This window comes from Balaenoptera ricei, chromosome 3 (assembly GCF_028023285.1).
Source record: "Balaenoptera ricei isolate mBalRic1 chromosome 3, mBalRic1.hap2, whole genome shotgun sequence".
Lineage (NCBI taxonomy): Eukaryota > Metazoa > Chordata > Mammalia > Artiodactyla > Balaenopteridae > Balaenoptera > Balaenoptera ricei.
Window position 1 is genome coordinate 177,326,302 of NC_082641.1, and position 18,370 is coordinate 177,344,671.

The 18,370-nt window shown below is 40.1% G+C and overlaps 1 protein-coding gene across 1 annotated transcript in view; it reads right to left on the bottom strand.

The window, feature by feature from the left end:
* Positions 1 to 2,987: 2,987 nt before the first annotated feature.
* Positions 2,988 to 18,370, bottom strand: part of ADGRE1 (adhesion G protein-coupled receptor E1) — a 48,494-nt gene continuing 33,111 nt past the window's right edge. The window contains exons 17-22 of the mRNA XM_059919860.1: positions 16,115 to 16,350; positions 12,681 to 12,747; positions 10,314 to 10,405; positions 6,287 to 6,455; positions 6,069 to 6,173; positions 2,988 to 3,018 (exon numbers count right to left, since the gene is read on the bottom strand). Coding sequence (XP_059775843.1) covers positions 3,013 to 3,018; positions 6,069 to 6,173; positions 6,287 to 6,455; positions 10,314 to 10,405; positions 12,681 to 12,747; positions 16,115 to 16,350 — 675 coding nt within the window. The 3' untranslated portion in view covers positions 2,988 to 3,012. The remainder of the gene's footprint in view (positions 3,019 to 6,068; positions 6,174 to 6,286; positions 6,456 to 10,313; positions 10,406 to 12,680; positions 12,748 to 16,114; positions 16,351 to 18,370) is intronic.

Below are 18,370 nucleotides of genomic sequence, written 5' to 3' on the forward strand. Positions count from 1 at the left end.
CACTTATGAAACTAAGTGTCTGAAAAAAATGAGGCTTGATTGTTGCTGCTAAGTCTGTGGGTTGCCTGGGGCAGTGTGCTGATCTTGGCTGGGCTCACTCATATGACCACAGTCAGCTACAAGTTGGCTAGGTGGCTGATTATGGACAACCTCAGCTGGTATAATAGGATGACTAAACTCTCTTCCATATGTTTCTCACATACATCCAGCAGGTTATCCTGGGCATATCCTCATGGCAGAGGCAGGGATGCAAAATCAAGCAAGATTAATCACATAAAGGGCAAAAAGGATGGCACACTCACTTTTGAAACCTCTGAGTCACACTTGCTAATATTCCTTTGGCCAAAGCAAGTCTCAAAGCCAAGTCTGAGTCAGAGTGGGAAGGAGTTACAAAGTTGCAGGGAAGGGGTGTGGAGACATGGAGACCCATCTTGAGGCCACTGATGCAATCAATCTACCTGTATTGGCTAAAGGTAAGAACTGTGCAGTCTCATTTCAACACCCCCTAGAACTGTCACCTCTGTACTGAACACTCTGGATAAGCCAAACATTGAAGACCCACCTATCATAAATGAACCCTTGTTTGTAAACATGTGTCAGCTCCCTCCCAAGTTGTGGCTGCCACAAATAATAAAAACCAAGCCTCTGACAACCAAGTTTAATGTTGCTATCAAATTGTCCAACACATGATTATTACTGAGCTAATTGAATCCTAAGTGGTAAGTTGATTCAAAGTAAATATTTAGTTTCTTCTCTGTGTCCCCAAGAATTCCTGTGGTCAAAGGAAGAGAAGGCGAGGGGCCAGGGGTCTGGAAGTGGAGCTCTGTTATCAAGAGCTCAAAGCCCATCTCAGCCACCTACACCTGTGTAATGCTGAGAAAGGTACTTAAGCTCTCTGGGTCTCAGGTTCCTCAGCTTCAAAATGGAGAGAATTCATTCATTCCCTCATTCATTCAACATATTTATGGAGAACCTACTAAATACAATTCTCTGTACGGATGGAGTTCAGAGTTTGTTGGAGACACCCAAGAAAAAGGGAAATTATAGTACAGGGCTAGAAAGCATGAAGTTGTAAAAAAAAAAAATTAATAAACAGAAAGCTAAAGTAAATAGATTTGGGAGGTAAGAAAAGGGAGTTCTCAAGTCCTGTGTTGATAGCAGAGCCCAAGAAGAAGAAAGACTTCTCTTCTTCCCTGGCAAGGACTCAGCCAATAAAAGCCTTGGACTCTTTGTTTACTATAGCCCTCTTAACTTCCTTTTCCTCTTTTTAAAAGAGTTCTCTTTCCCTTGCCGTACAGGAACTTGTATGTGGCTCACCACATGTTGCATGTTGCAGACCCTGAATTGCAATTCTCCACTGATACCAAATAAACCCATTTTTGCTGGAGAAATATCTGGCAGCCTATTTGTTTCAGCTCAACAAAGCCTTAGGAGACACACAGAGATGATATCTAATCCTACTTCAAGAGATTCAAAGAATAATATAATATAGTAAATCAACTATACTTCACTTTTTTAAAAAAGAGAGATTCAAAGAATGTTTCCTAGTGGAAATAATGACTAAGCTGAGACTCAAAGAGAGGATAACAATGAATCAGATTTTGAGGAAAAATGTCATAGGAAGAGGGAATGGCAGGTGTAAAGTCCCAAAATAAATGTTTCCTTTCTGGCTTTAAAGACAAGCTGAGCTATCAGCATGGCAAACAGAAGAATATTCTAGAATATTCTAGAACATTCATGAGTACAACACAAATCCCCTGGGGATCTCATTAAAATGCAGGCTCTCTGTGCTCTAGAGCCCGCAAGCCACAACTACTGAGCCCACACGCCACAACTACTGAAGCCCACGTGCCCTAGAGCCCGCATGCCGCAACTACTGAGTCCATGTGCTGCAACTACTGAAGCCCGCGTGCCTAGAGCCCATGCTCCGCAACAAGAGAAGCCACCGCAATGAGAAGCCTGTGCACCACAACGAAAAGTAGCCCCCACTCACCGCAACTAGAGAAAGGCCGTGCGCAGCAAAGAAGACCCAACGCAGTCAAAAAATAAATAAAGAAAACAAAATAAAAGTAAAAAAAAAAAAATGCAGGCTCTGGTTCAGCAGATCTGGGGTGGCACCTGATGTCCTACTTTTCTAACAAGATGAGGCTGATTCTTCTGGTCCACAGACCACACTTTGGTTAGGGAGGTATTAGAGTGGTCACAGAGGGGAGATCTACATGTTGAATTTTCACTTCCTTCTTTTTTTTTCAATTGAAGTATAGTTGACTTACAGTATTATGTTACTTTCAGGTGTACAGCATGGTAATTTGATATTTTTATAGATTATACTCCTTATAAAGTTATTATAAAATATTGACTATATTCACTGTGCTGAGCCTTACATTTTTGTCATTTATTTTACACCTAGAAGTTTGTACCTCTTAATTCCCTTTGACTGCTCCTACTTACCAACATAACTCTTTTAAGTGTTTCTGCCTATAAGTGTGTGTGCTTTATTTATCCCCTGAGGCTCTCCTTACAATTTTACTGACCATTTCTATAAAAGCAGGAGGGTTCTTTGTTGAAAGGTAAGCCAGTCAGTCGGAAGACACATCATTTATTGAGGGCTACTCTCTGTGTCAAGCATGTGATAGATGCTGGAGAGGCACTCTTGAAGCCACACATCAATGGACTTAGGACAAAACAAAATGGTAGCCAGAAGTTCTTGGTCCAGCCATTGCACTGCGATCTGTTATCTCCGCAAAACTCTGCAAAGTCAAAGAGTTGCAGAACACAGAAGATAAAATGGTAAGCTGGAACAGAAACTCTTGTTTCTCAGCAGGGCATGAAGCCATGGAAAGACCATCCCACATATCCATCCATGATCCGAATTTCCCAGAGAGTTCTGTGGCTGGCGGGATCCTGCATTTCCATATTAAGTCGAGAAGAGGAAATTTCAGAGAAGGCTCCTGCAGGCACCTGCTTTCCTGAAATGTTGTTTCATAGTGTATTTGAAAGCAAGAAAGGACTTCAACCCTGTGAGAGAAATTAGAATCAGAAACAGTGGCAGGATTAGTACAAATGTGAGTCCAGGGGTCAGATCTATGTGGGCATGGGTCTTATAAATACAGACAGAGATAAATATGGCAACAAAAACTAGAAGGATAAACATTTAAATGTTAACAGTGATTATGCCTAGTGTGGCAGGCACTGTTGGCAGACTCAAAAGCTATTCTCAACCTCTTTACTATTGATATTCCCATTCTAGAAGCTAGAAAGCAGAATACTTGTTTTTTCAAATTCCTTTGTAACTATGAGTGGTCATGTGATGCAGTTCTGACCAACTAGGTGAAAGGGAAATTTGCTAAGGGGCTTCTGGAAAAGCTTTTGTTTCCTGTTAAAGGGAGAAGGTTGAAAGGAGAGTTTACCACTCTGCCCCATCCCTCTTCTTCCTGCCTTGAACAAGGTCACAATGTCTGGAGCTATGGCAGCCATCTTGCAACCATGAAAATAATTGATGAAAAGCCAACATGCTGTCAGTGGAATGGAAAACTAGGGAGAGCTTAGATCCTTAACAACACCACTAAGCAACAGAACCAATACCAGCAACACCTAACTCTGGGCTTCTATTCTTGCAAGAAAAAGAATTTCCTATTTATTTAAGCCACTGGATCTTAGTTACTTGTGCTTGGAATACATCAGTGAAAAAAAATAAGACATTCTAATGGGGGATGGAAGACCATAAAAATTAAATGAGATAAATAAGGAAATTATAGTGTTAGAAAGTGGAAAGCATGGAAAAGAAAATCAAGACAAGGTGCGTGGAGGAAGCATGAATACCAGGGTAGGGGAATAGGAGGCTGCACAAAATACAGGTGTCAGAGGAAATTTCATTGATAAGAAATGACTGGAACAAAGATTTGAAGGATGTGAGAAGTGAGGGAGTTGTCCATGCAGGTATCAGGACAAAAACATTCAAGGCATTCAAGAGCATTCAGTTCAAGGTTCCTAAGGAGGAGGTGAGCCTGGCATGTTTGAAGAATCTTGAGCAGGCCAGTGAGGGTGGAGCAGAGTGAAGTGAGAGGTCAATTAATAGAAGACAAGGTCAAAAAGGAAAAGAGAGTCATATCAGACAAGGCCTTGTGGGTCACCAGGAGGACTTTGGCTTTTACTCTAAGGTGGGAGCCATGGAGTGTTGTAGGCAGAGAAGGAATGTGACCTGACTCAGGGGCTCACGAGTGCCCTCTGGCTGCTGTAGGGAGAATAGACCAAAGGTAGGGCAGGGAAAAGGCAAGAGAGGCAGCAGGAAGAACGCTTTTGAGGTTATTTCCATCATCCTGGCTAGAGACTTGTACTTGGACCACAGTGGAAGGAATGAAGGGAAAGAGAAGCGATCAGACTCTGGATCCATTTTGAGAAAGAGTCATCAGGATTTGCTGATGAATCAGAGATGGAAGAGAGTGAGAAGAAAAGCAGAGTCAAGGTTAACTTCACACCTTCACTCCCGAGCAATAGAAAAATAGAGGACCCTATGCGGAAATGAGAGGTGGGGGAATCAGAAGCTCATTTGGAACATGTTACGTCTGCAATATCAGACATCTAAGTGGGGGCATTTGGTAGGTGGCAGGTTATATGAGTCTAGAATTCAGAAGAGGGGGCTAAACTGCACATTATTTATAATTTGGGGGTCATTGCTAATAGATGGTGTTTGTAGCCATGAGATTGGATGAGATCCATTGTGTAGAGGAAAATGTGCGCTTCAAACAAAAATGATGCGTTGTTAGAGGATACCCCTTTGGGTATTATCTGATCTATGGTGGAGCTATTTTACAATTCTGTAAATTTTAAATAACTGACAGTGATGGAAAATAATTTCATGGAAAAATCTGTTTTTCCTTTACTTGCACTCTCATTTCAATATTATCGATATTATATATGTATTTAATTCACACATATTAATACATAAATAATACACATATATGAATTTTAAATATATTATATAATACTACTAATTATATATGTCTGTATATTTATAATTATATGTATGATTATATTATATAATGTTAATAATTATATATAATTGCTGTATATAATTATGTATAAAATACAATTATGTATAAAAACAATTATGTATAATTATGTATAATTTATAGATATTATATATGAAATTTATATATTATATATTTATATATTATATAATATAAAATTCATATATTATAATGTGAATAATTATATATAATGTCTGTATATTTACAATTATATGTATAATTATATAATATATAATTATATGTTCTATATATTACATATAATTATCAATGAGGAAACCAGGCAGATGTTATAATTGGTTCAAAAGAGAACACAAAGAACATACATATATATAAAGTAATAATATTATGTATTATGTATACATTGTGAACATTGTATACATTATATGTGTGCTATGTATTATGTGTACATTATATACATTGTACACATTATATGTATGATGTAATACACATACACGTCTGTTCTTTGCGTTCTCTTGCGAACCAGTTATAACATCTGCTGCTTCCCTCACTGATAAATGAGCAGAATAAAATCCTTGACATATGCTTATTTTATATCTGTGAGTCATGATTTTACCTTTTTTAGTTTGCACAGCTACTGAGGGGCGGAGCTGGCATTTAAACTTCCCTCACTGATTAATGAGCAGAATAAAATCCTTGACAAATGCTTATTTTATATCTGTGAGTCATGATTTTATCTTTTTTAGTTTACATAGCTACTGAGGGGCAGAGCTGGCACTTAAACTTCCCTCACTGATTAATGAGCTGAATAAAATCCTTGACAAATGCTTATTTTATATCTGTGAGTCATGATTTTATCTTTTTTAGTTTGCACAGCTACTGAGGGGCAGAGCTGGCATTTAAACCCAGGCAGCCTGGCTTCCGAACTCCCACCCTTAAACCCCAAACTTTATCAAATGAGTTAATACCCGTGTACGTGTTTAGCTCACAGTAGGTACTCAACATACAGCGCTGTCTAGTATTGCTAAGAAGCAGACATTTTGTCTGACCAGAACGTGCGTACAACATGCAGACTCTCACCGTTTTGGCAGTGGAGGGAACAGATGACAGTACGATCCCTGAGGTCTCGGACTGGGAGCTGGGTTTGGTCTTCCTGGTCATGCATCTCCTGTATTCTTCCCGTACCTGAAGGTGGAGACACATCATGGGGAGATGAATCACTCTTACATGCAGGGGCATGTGTGGGCAGAGGTATGAGCCCTGGAAGGAGGGGGACTGGGAGGGCAGTAGCTACGTACCTGGCGGTTGAGCAGACAATGAATGAGGAAGATGAAGGCTCCTTGCAGGCTGTTGATGATGGTGAACAAGTAAGCCATGATATTGGCCATGGGTCCAATCTGGAAAATGCCCAACACCCAGGAACACCCCAAGATGAAGATCTGGGCAAAGGCTTTGAATGTCAGTAACCTGGAGGGGAAGATTTGCAGAGGATAAGGTTCTAGGAGGTGGCTGTTGTCCTCATGGGCCACCACTCTCCCAGGTTTAGCCTGAGGCTGCCACCATGTGACCCGTCACCTGGGTGAGAATAAACATGGAACAGAGGTTCCAAGCCTAGAGGTAGGAAAATCAAATCCTACAGACATTGAAAAGGCAACTGGCCTACAGATACACATGGACACAAAGATGTGTGGACACATGTATTTAATGCAATATTGTCTGTAATAATAAAAGGTTAGAAGGCACTATTTACAATAGACAAGACATGGAAACAACCTAAATGTCCATCAACAGATAAAGAAGATGTGGTTTGTGTATATATATATATACACATACATACATATATATCTCCCATATATGTGTATATATACACATATATGTTGTATATATATGTATATATGTGTACATTTCTATGTATATATATATATATACACACACACACACACAATGGAATATTTACTCAACCGTTAAAAAGAATGAAATAATGCCATTTTTATCACACTAAGTATGATAAAGTATATAAGTCAGAAAGAGAAAGACAAATACCATATGATATCACTTACATGTGGAATCTAAAATATGACACAAATGAACTTATCTACAAAATAGAAACAGAGTCACAGACATAGAGAACAGACATGTGATTGCCAAAGCGGGGGGCAGGGGAGGGATGGATTTGGAGTTTGGGATTAGCAGATGCAAACTATTATATATAGAATGGATAAACAACAAAGTCCTACTGTACAGCACAGGGAACTATATTCAATATCCTGTGATAAACCACAATGTAAAAGAAAGTGAAAAAAGAATATATATATATATATATATATATATATATATATATATAACTAAGTCACTTTGCTGTACAGCAGAAATTAACACAACATTGTAAATCAACCATACTTCAATAAAAATTTTTTTAAAGGCTAGAAGGACCTACCTGTCCAAGAATTTGGGACACATTAAATGAACCGTGAAGCCATCATATGAAATACTATGAAGCCTTCCTTATTATTGGAGGCAAAACTCACATACCATAAGATTAACCATTTTGGCCACTGAAAGTGTGCAATTCAGTGGCATTGAGCACATTCACAATGTACAAACATCATCACCATCCAGTTCCAAGACATTTTTATCACCCCAAAAAGAAACTATGTACCTATCAAGCAGCCATTCCCTATTTACTTATCCCCCAACTAAAACAACCCAAATGTCCATCAACAGATGAATGGAGGCACACAATGTGGTCCATCCATATGGTGGAATATTTTTCAGTCATAAAAAGTAATGAAGCACTGACACTTGCTACAATGTGGATGAACGTTGAAAACATGTTGCTCAGTGAGAGAAGCCAGACACAAAAGGCCACAGAGTGTATGATTCAATTGATAAGAAATGTCCAGAATAAGCAAATCTATAGAGATAAAGAGTAGATTATAAAAACAATTGTTAAATGAGATGAGAGTCACAATGTACTAGAGTGGATAAGGATACAGGCTCTGGGTCAGACTGCCCACAAATAAATTCTGACTGATCCATTCACTAACTTTATGGCCTTTGTAAGTTACTTAACTTCATTGTGCCTCAGTTTCCTCAAAGTGATATAGAGATAATAATACAATACCTATACAGGGGTATTGCTTGCTCTACAGATTAAATAATGAGATGGGAAGACACTAAGGGTGCTTAGAACAGTGTCTGGCACAAAATAAATATCTTCGTTAGTTGTTTTTTGTTTGTTTGTTTGTTTTTATTTTTTGGCCATGCCATGTGGCTTGCAGGATCTTAGTTCCCCAGTCAGGGATGGAACCCGTGCCCCCTGCAATGGAAGCATGGAGTCCTAACCACTGGACCACTAGGGAATTCCCTTTTGTTAGTTGTTTTTAACCTTAAGTATTGATATGATGTAAGCTACGTAATATGTGGAAAACACAAAGTGCAGAATAATACGTACAGTATCCTATCATTTATGTAATGGATATATAAGTATAGAATATTCTGGAAGGAAGGTCAACTTAAGTGATAATGGTTGCTTAGGGTTGGAGGGATCTGGGGACCCAGGGGGTCAGGGGAGAGATAGAGAATGACTTTATATGTGTTCCCTTTCTCACTACTTAATTTTTCTTACCATTGTATGTATTAACTTTGTTTTAATTTTTTGCACTTTTAAAAAATAACTTTAAAAAAATATTCAAGATGAGTGAGGGATTGGACACTGACAGGAAAATAAGTAAAGGACGTCATCAGTTTACTGATGATAAAAGCTAGACAATGTCTGGTTTTAGTAGGTTCTTAAAACGAACTTTAGTTGAATGATGAAGTTAAGAAAACAAATGGCCTATAAGAATATGAAAAAGTCCCACATCTGTAAGATAAAAAATATATATCTGAAACTAAAATAATGAGCTTGTAAAATTCATATATTAATTCAACAGAACAATAAAAATGATAAACACTAGTGTTGGCAAAGCTGCAGGTAAACAAGCACTATTGTAAATGGAAACATTTTCTGGAAAATGATTTGCAATATATACTAACAGTGTTACAATCCAACCTACTCTTTGCTCAGGCAATTTCATGCCTATTATTGTATTTTTTTTGAATTTATTATTTTATACAGCAGGTTCTTATTAGTTATCTATTTTATACATATTAGTGTATATATGTCAATCCCAATCTCCCAATTCATCCCACCACCATCGCCCCCCCCCCCAACTTTCCACCCTTCGTGTACATACTTTTGTTCTCTACATCTGTGTCTCTATTTCTGCCTTGCAAACTGGTTCATCTGTACCATTTTTCTAGATTCCTCATGTATGCGTTAATATACGATATTTGTTTTTCTCTTTCTGACTTAGTTCACTCTGTATGACAGTCTCTAGGTCCATCCACGTCTCTACAAATTACCCAGTTTCGTTCCTTTTTATGGCTGAGTAATATTCCATTGTATGTATGTACCACATCTTCTTTATCCATTCATCTGTCGATGGACATTCAGGTTGCTTCCATGACCTGGCTATTGTAAATAGTGCTGCAATGAACATTGGGGTGCATGTGTCTTTTTGCATTATGGTTTTCTCTGGGTATATGCCCAGTAGTGGGATTGCTGGGTCATATGGTAATTCTATTTTTAGTTTTGTAAGGGACCTCCATACTGTTGTCCATACTATTATTGTATTTAATAACAACAGATGTGTAAGAAGATTTGCCTACAAGGGTATTTCAAGATAGGATGGTTTATAATAGTAAAAAAAAAAAAAAGAAAGAAAGAAAAAAAAAAAGAAACAACTTAAATGTCCATAAATAAGGGATGATTTAAATAAATTGTGCTAGGTCTTTACACTGAAACACTATATATATAAAAAAAGATATTGTCAACAAATTTCTAATTAAATAGAAAAATATTCATTTCATGTTGTTAAGAGAAAAATGGTTATAAAAACAAAATAGTATGATTCTGGTTTTGTAAATATGTACATATAAGTATGCACAGTAGAAGAATTAGAGAATATATTAATAGTTCTAATACAGGAAACACTCACTCCTCCTAGGAACTGTACTAAATGCTTCGTAGGCCACATGAAATGGGCAGTGTTAGCATCCCCGTTCTACAGATGAGGAAACTGAGTTTCAGAGAGGTTATGTAACTTGCCTAAGGTCACACAGCTTTTAAGTGGCAGTGCTGAGGTTTGAGACGGCCTGATCTAGACACTGTGCTATTCCATTTGGGGCACAGGACCAGTCTTACAAAAGGTAATCAATGAACCTTTGGGGAAAGAAGGAAAGGAGACTAGAAGAGGAGGGGAAAGGAAGGATGGACGGTACCTGGTGTCTTTGAGCTTGGAGACTTCAGCACTGACACTAGAAAGCCTCTGCCTCAGGATCCACAGTGTCCCAGTCAGGAGGATGGAATTGATCTACAGAGTCAAGCAGAAGGGATGGAGAGATTGGATATACAAAACAGATAATGGCCAGACCATCTATAAAAATAGAACTCTGACCCACAGTCTACAGTAACCACTGCAGGAAGCCACACAATACCTGACCCCAAATGACCAGGACTTGACTAATAATTGACAGCCTCCCTCATTTCTGCCCCTGCTTCCAATTTAGGGCCACAAGGAGAAAGCCAGTATGTAACCCTAACCAATCACATAGAATGCCTTGCTTTTAGTTAGCCTACCCATAGGGTCCCCATGCCTGCAGCCTCCAAGCAGGGCACATATGAAACCTTCCCTTTTTTCCTCTATAAAGCTTTCCCACTCATTTGCCTGCTTTTTAGTCTCTGACCAATGCAAGAGATTTGACAAATGCAAGTGGTTGACTCCTTTACCATAGCAATCTCCTTATAAACAGCCTTTGCTTGCTCTTGGATGATCTTGGTTTATTTCCACTGGATGCATCTGGGAAGTTAGTATCAAGACCAGTGCCCCATCATGGGTTGAATTGTGTCCCCCCCCCCAAAAAAAGATATGTTGAAGCCCTAACCCCGAAGACCTCAGAATGCTACCTTATTTGGATATAGGGTCTTTACAGAGATGATCAAATTAAAATGAAGTCATTAGGGTGGGCCCTAATCCAATATGACTGGTGTCCTTATAAAAAGGGGAAATTTGGACATAGAGACAGACATGCACAGAGGGAAGGCAATGTGAAGAGATACAGGGAGAAGACAGACATCTACAAGCCAAGGAATGCCTGAGACTACCAGAATTTGGAGAGTAGATGGGAACAGATTCTTCCCTAGAGCCTTCAGATGGAGCATGGCCTGCTGACCCCTTGATTTCAGACTTCTAGCCTCCAGAACTGTGAGTCAATAAAACTCTGTTGTTCTAAGCTACCCAGTTTGTGATACTTTGTTATGGCAGCCCTAGGAAACTAACACATGGACCCCCAAAACCTGATAGAAGTAAGCAAAACCCCTCTGGAGGAATAAAACCTCAAGAATTCCCAAGATTTAGATCAGTCAAATATGAGCTCACAATTAACAATTACAAATGACTCAAGGAAACAAGCCACCATGAGTGAGAGTCAGAAGACTCTCATCCTGCGGGACTGTAGAATCTAGATTGGAGGCAAGGAAGCAAGGAGATGGTACTCAACCTCCCCAGGCTTCCCAGAGAGTAGAATGGTGGCTCCCAGGGGATGGGAAGATGTTGGTCTAAGGGTACAAAGTTTCAGTTATGCAAGGTAAGTTCTAGAGATGTAATGTACAGCATGGTGACTTCTGTTAACAATACTGTATCATATACTTGAAATTTGCTAGAAGAGTAGCTCTTAAGGGTTCTCACAACAAAGAAAGAAAAGGGGAAAAAATGGTAAGTATGTGAGGTGATGGATTTGTTAATTAGGTTGATTGTGGTGATCATTTCACAGTGTATACATACGTCAAAACATCAAGTTGTACACCTTACATATATATAGTTTTTGTCGATTAAACCCCCATAAAACTTTTTTTAAAATCTCCATGGGGCTTCCCTGGTGGCGGAGTGGTTAAGAATCCGCCTGACAATGCAGGGGACACGGGTTCGAGCCCTGGTCCGGGAAAATCCCACATGCCGCGGAGCAACTAAGCCCATGCGCCACAACTACAGAGCCTGTGCTCTAGAGCCCGCGAGCCACAACTACTGAGCCCGCGTGCCACAATTACTGAAGCCCGTGCACCTAGAGCCCATGCTCTTCAACATGAGAAGCCACCACAATGAGAAACCTGTGCACCGCAACGAAGAGTAACCCCTGCTCACCACAACTAAAGAAAGCCTGCATGCAGCAACAAAGACCCAACACAGAAAAAAAAAAAAAAATCTCCAGGCTTCCCTTTGCCTCTTTCCCGCCATTTCCCTCTCCAACCCTTCCCCCCCCACCAACCAATTGCTCTTAAGTTCTTCCTATCTTTTCTCTTATTCAACATCTGTACTCAGAAGAGATCAATAGACCCATTCTTACTGAAACACAAAGGATTGATAAGACTGTGGTCCCTTCCAGGGGATTTGCATGGTGGCATTTAAAAAAATATATTACAAATCAAAGAAATTACACTCTAACTTGGAAATCTCAGGAATCAAGGATCAGAATGGAGAACGTTTTTGAGGAATAAGTGACCAGAGCTTTGCAATATCCACTGGCACTTCTAGATCCCTTGGGTCTCCTTGATCTTCCTCCAAAACACACTGCAACAAGCAATCAGCTTACCACTATAATTGTGCACACTGGCCCCAGGAAACTCCAGATGAACCCTGTCTCTGTATTCAGCCAGCAGCTATGGAGAAAAACAGGAGTCAGTGATTGTCTCAGAGTCCTGACCCTAAAATTACTCACACCCTGCCAGATGTGCTAATGGGAGAGAATATTGGGAGGTGAGACTGACATGAAAAATTTTCATGATGGACCAGGTCACATTTCAGTTTTCCTCTTTCAGACCTTCTTCCTGGGTGAATGTTCCTGAAATATTCACTTAATACCTTGTGTAGAGCTCATTTCTCAATTCATAACCTCTGTAACCCCTTTATCCAGAACTCTCCACTAGTATACCTTGTCATTCAAATCTCAGCTCGAACATCACCTCTGAAAAGCCACTACCCTGGTCCTTTCCTAACAGAGCTTGCTGCTTTTTTAATAGCACCTATCATAAATTATCTTGTTCAGTTGTTTATTTATTATAAATTGTCCATCTTTCCCTACTAGACTATGAGCTGCATGAGAATTTGGACTTTGAACGTTTTATTCATCTCTGAATACCCAGCACTCAGTGCAAATCCTGGCATGGATGAGGCATTCCATAATTATTTGTTAATAGGAATGAAGCAATAAAGGGAGGGAGGGAAGGAGGGAAGGGAGAAAAAGAAGGAAGAAAGGAAGAAGGGAGGGAGGGAGGGAAGGAAGGATGGAAGGAAGGAAGGAAGGAAGGAAAGAAGGAAGGAAGGGAGGAAGGGAAAGGAAGGAGGGAGGGAGAATTAATTGCCTTTTTCCATCATGCCTCTAGTAGATATTTGCTGTTTTCACCACCTGACAACTATTCCGCCATGTTTCGTAACAGCACCCCAATATTCCTTTAGCAGAAGTGTGCCTTCCCCAGCAAGAGAAGGAAAATAATCAAGTTTGGCCAACCAGATGTTCTCTACCTGGAATGTAAGTCACCAGTAGTAGAGTGATCAAAAGGCAAGAAAATGTTTGCATCATGAGAAAATGCTGCCCATATCCTTTCAAGGATAACTACTTCAGTAAATACGGGCCAATTTCCTCATTAGCATCTGCATCTCTGCCTGAGGGCATCAGACTAAAAGCTTTAGAAAATTTGTTCCCCCAGGGAGCAGCCCTCAACCAATGGCTGATGGGAGGGAGCTGGATAAATATGCCAGCTCCCTCACCTCGTGGGTGGGATAACTGTGGTATGTGCCCTACACAGTCCCCCAGAGGTACCTACTGGGATTGAGCCCCAGTTACCCACAGCAGGACCTGCTCAGGAATGCACCCTGTATTTCCTCCTTCTCTTCCCTGTCTCACTTCTCTACTCCCTAGTGCCTCCTGAGATCATTTCAAATCCTTGCCAATGCTACTCCTCTCTTCCAAAACTTTCTGTGGTTCCTACCACCTAGAAGGTATTCACCAAATTCCATGCCCCCCCCCCCCAATTTCCTCTTCTTCCACTCCAATCCATCTATTCTCCAAATACAGCTTGAGCTCTCCCTTAGGCAAGATTTGTCCTCACTTATGTGTACATCTCAGCAGAGCTTTCAAGGCTCATTCAAACTCTACCTCCTCCAGGAAGGCTTCCATGAACTTTCCAGCTCCCATATGCCCTCATCCTTCTCTGGTCTGTCAGGGCTTATACTACCCACACCAACATCAGGCACTTCATCATGGTGGCCTTGCATTGTCACCACTATCTCCTGACAAGATGGTCAGACCTCACAGACATAAAAAACAAACTTATGGTTTCCAAAGGGGAAAAGGGGGGAGGGATAAATTTGGAATTTGGGATTAACAGGTACACACTACTATATATAAAATAGATAATCAACAAGGATCTACTGTATAGCACAGGGAACTATATTCAATATCTTGTAATAACCTATAATGAAAAGAATCTGAAAAAGAATATACGTATATATCCTTATATATAACTGAATCACTTTGCTGTACACCTGAATCATTGTAAATCGATTATACTTCAACAAAAATAAATAAATGAATATTTTTTTAAAATGCAGTCAGACCTGAACTCAACTTGGACACTTACTAGATATGTGACCCTGGGAAAATCCTGCAGCTGTGCTGAGCCTCAGTTTCCTCCGTAGTTACCATTTATTAAGCTGTTACTTCAGTCACTGTTGGTCTTGGGGCCGCCATGTACCGCAGCACAGGTTGTGCACTGCACAAATCTAGAGGGCACTATTAACACTGTAGTGTCATTGAATGGTGTTGCTGTATGCAGTGGAAACATAGGAATTTTCTTGAGAAATACCAGAGATAATATATGTTTGTAAAGCTTACAGGGTTTAGGTTACGAAGGACACTCCTTTAACATGAATTCCATTCCCTCACCCTTTATCTCATGACCTCACCTGAAGTATAAGCCATCAGCAGGCAGGGAGGAAACCTAGATATTTAATCCCCCAAACACAGCTCAGCAAAGTGCCTATAGCACCAGGTTGATAAACAGGGGCCCTGGGGTTGGAAAGACCCAGATTCAAGTACTCATCCTGCCACTTTTTCACTGTGTGATAGTGAGAAAGTCTTTTCACCCTTCTGAGACTCACTTTCCTCATCTGTAAATTACAATAACAAGGTTCCATCCTAGGATGAAATGAAGTAACTCACTGAATTACAGTCTCTACCCTAACCACATACTACTTGTCCTGTCACTTACCTAATTTTTTTCCCTCAAAATTGACTCAACTTTTTCCTTATACAATGGAATCATGTCTATACAATGGAATCATGTCTATGAAATCATGAGTTTGATATGCCAGCAATTTTTTTCTAATGCCCTACAAAATAAATACAAAAATATTGTTTAATTAGGGCTCACTAGCATACTACCTAAAATCTTCTCACATAGAATCATGTGATAAACCTACCTCACTTTAAAACAGTCCATGGCAATAATGATGGTGGTAAAAATAACACGTATAATGCTTTACACTGTGCCCAACACTGTCTAAATGTTTTGCAGATAATAACTCACTTAACACTCACAACAACACTATGATACAGGCATTGTCATTAGCTTGCATTTAACAGATAATGAAATGAAAGCATACAGAGTTTAAGTAACTTGCCCAAGGTAACATGGTGGTGGAGCCAGGATTCAGACCCAAGCAGGTTGGCTCCAGAGTCCACAAATTGAAACCTGTGCCATCAAGTTCATTGTTTACATCGCCACCATCCGCTGATACTATAGTGCAAACAATGGCTCCTGGATTTGTGCAGTGCACAACCTGTGCTACTGTATATGGCAGCCCTGAGACCAACAGTACATAAAGTAAGAGCTCAATTAATGGGAGTCACAACTACTGCTCCTGTTATTGCTCTTCTTGAGTTCATATAATTATCATCATGGGATAATTAATAATAATAATAATAATTAATAATAATTTTCAGGGAGAGAGAAGGATGTCACTTACCGATTATATATCCCATAACCTTGTGGTTGTATGATGGCGGAGACAGCCACCACCAGCGCCGGGAGCCCATAGCCAAAGGCACAGAGATACCGCATCTTGATGTTTCGAGAGCTGAAGTAATTCACCACTTTCAGGTTCCTGGCCATAAGGAAGAGCATCACAGCCTCCACCAGCATCCAGAAGAAGCAAGCGAGGAAAAGGTAGTGCAGAAAGCCCGCGATGATGGCGCAGCCCACCTGCAGGGAAGAATCAGGCACGTTCAGGATCCCCTACTCCTGAGAGCAGGTTCAGAGGAAGAGGGCAAAGGAGAAGCTACCTTTTTTTTTTTTTTTCTTATCATTGTATTATGGTGCTTATTGATAACACACATAAGGGATAATGTTTAGTGATATGGTGTTTATTTCTGGTGCTATAATAGGTGTCATCAGAACAAGCATTCCCAAACTTTTAATTTATAATTAAATCTCAGAAAATGGAGGTAAGCTAAATTCTTTATCATGTCTCTGTTCTTGGAAGCTGTCTGTATCATGAAGAGGAGCAGAAATTTTAAAAATAGGCTACTTAATTTGTCTCTTCTCACCTCCTATTTAATCTATCTTAGTTATAATACAAACAGTGGAAGCTGCTTTAATGAGTGCTACCTCCTCTAGATGACTAAAATTAGGAAACTAGTTTTGCAAAACAAACTTACCTTGTACCAAGAGTACAAGGTAATGTACTAAGGACTCTTCCCAAAATTTCCTAATACATCCATAATCTCAACAAATCTTTTGTAACTGGCACTTGATGTTGTATACATTATCAGGAGAAGCTGCTTTGATTGGAGTTCCCCAAACACGGCCCCTTCATTCATTCCACAAATACTTATTCTTCCGCAAGGTGGTTCCATCCTTTTGGTAGGGTAACCAATCATCCAGCTTTGCCTGGTTTTCTCAGGACGTATAACTTTCAGTGTTAAAACTGGGAGAATTTGGGGGGAAACAGATATATGATCACCCTTCTTTAGGGGATGGTTGAAGATATGGGGGAGGGGAAGGGGTCCACAAACTACAGCCATGGGCTGGCTGCCTGTTTCGTAAATAACATTTCATTGACATACAGCCACCCCCATTTATGTATTCTCTATGGCTGTTTTCACACTAAAACAGCAGAGCTGAATAGTCACAGCAGAGACCATAGTATCTGCAAAGCCAAAAATATTTATATCTGCCTCTTTACAGGAAAAGTTTGCCCACCCCTGGTCACGTGATGAGAGTGTGGTGCGCCACTAGCCTTTAGTTCTCAAGGGGTCTGGAAAGCGAAGCATCCCGCAGTGAGAGGGGTAGTTCTGCATCAAGAATGATCACCCCACCTGAAATGTCAGTAGCGCTCCCTTCGGAAAAACCCTGAGAGCCTACCGTTTCTGGCACAGTTACTGGGGGTAAATTGGCCAAAGTTCTTGTTCTCACGGGGCACACGGTCTCGTGGGGGAGGTAGATACACCATAAGTAAAAGAACCCAAAAAATCAATATGGTTTCAAATAGGTGCTGAGAAAGGAAGCAAAATAGAGTGACAACTGGAGATTATCATACTAAGTGAAGTAAGTCAGAAAGAGAAAGGCAAATAACATATCACTTATATGTGGAATCTAAAATATGACTCAAATGAACTTATCTACGAAATAGAAACAGACTCACAGACATAGAGAACAGGCTTGTGGTTGCCAAGGGGGAAGAGGGGAGGGAGAGGGACGGACTGGGAGTTTGGGGTTGGTAGATACAAACTATTACAGATAGAATGGATAAACAACAAGGTCCTAATGTACAGCACGGGGAACTATATTGAATATACTGTGATAAACCATAATGGAAAAGAATATAAAAAAGGATGTATATATGTGTATAACTGAGTTACTTTGCAGTACAGCAGAGATTGGCACAACATTGTAAATCAACTGTATTTCAATTTAAAGAAAAAAGAATTTCTCCACTGTAGCATTACTGATATTTGTAACACTACTGCCAGATTATTTTCTGCTGGGGGCAGGGGGGGGCGGCTGTCCTGTGCATTGTAAGGTGTTTACCAGCATCCCTGGCCTCCACCCATTAGATGCCAGCAGCATCCCCTCCCAGGGGTGACAACTAACAACGTCTCCAGATATTGCCAAGTGTCCCCTGGGCGGGGGTGGAATCATCCCAGGTGAGAACTAATGGCTTAAAGAGTAGTAGGAGGGACCGCTACAATATATAACATGATCAGGGAAATGATTTTAAACT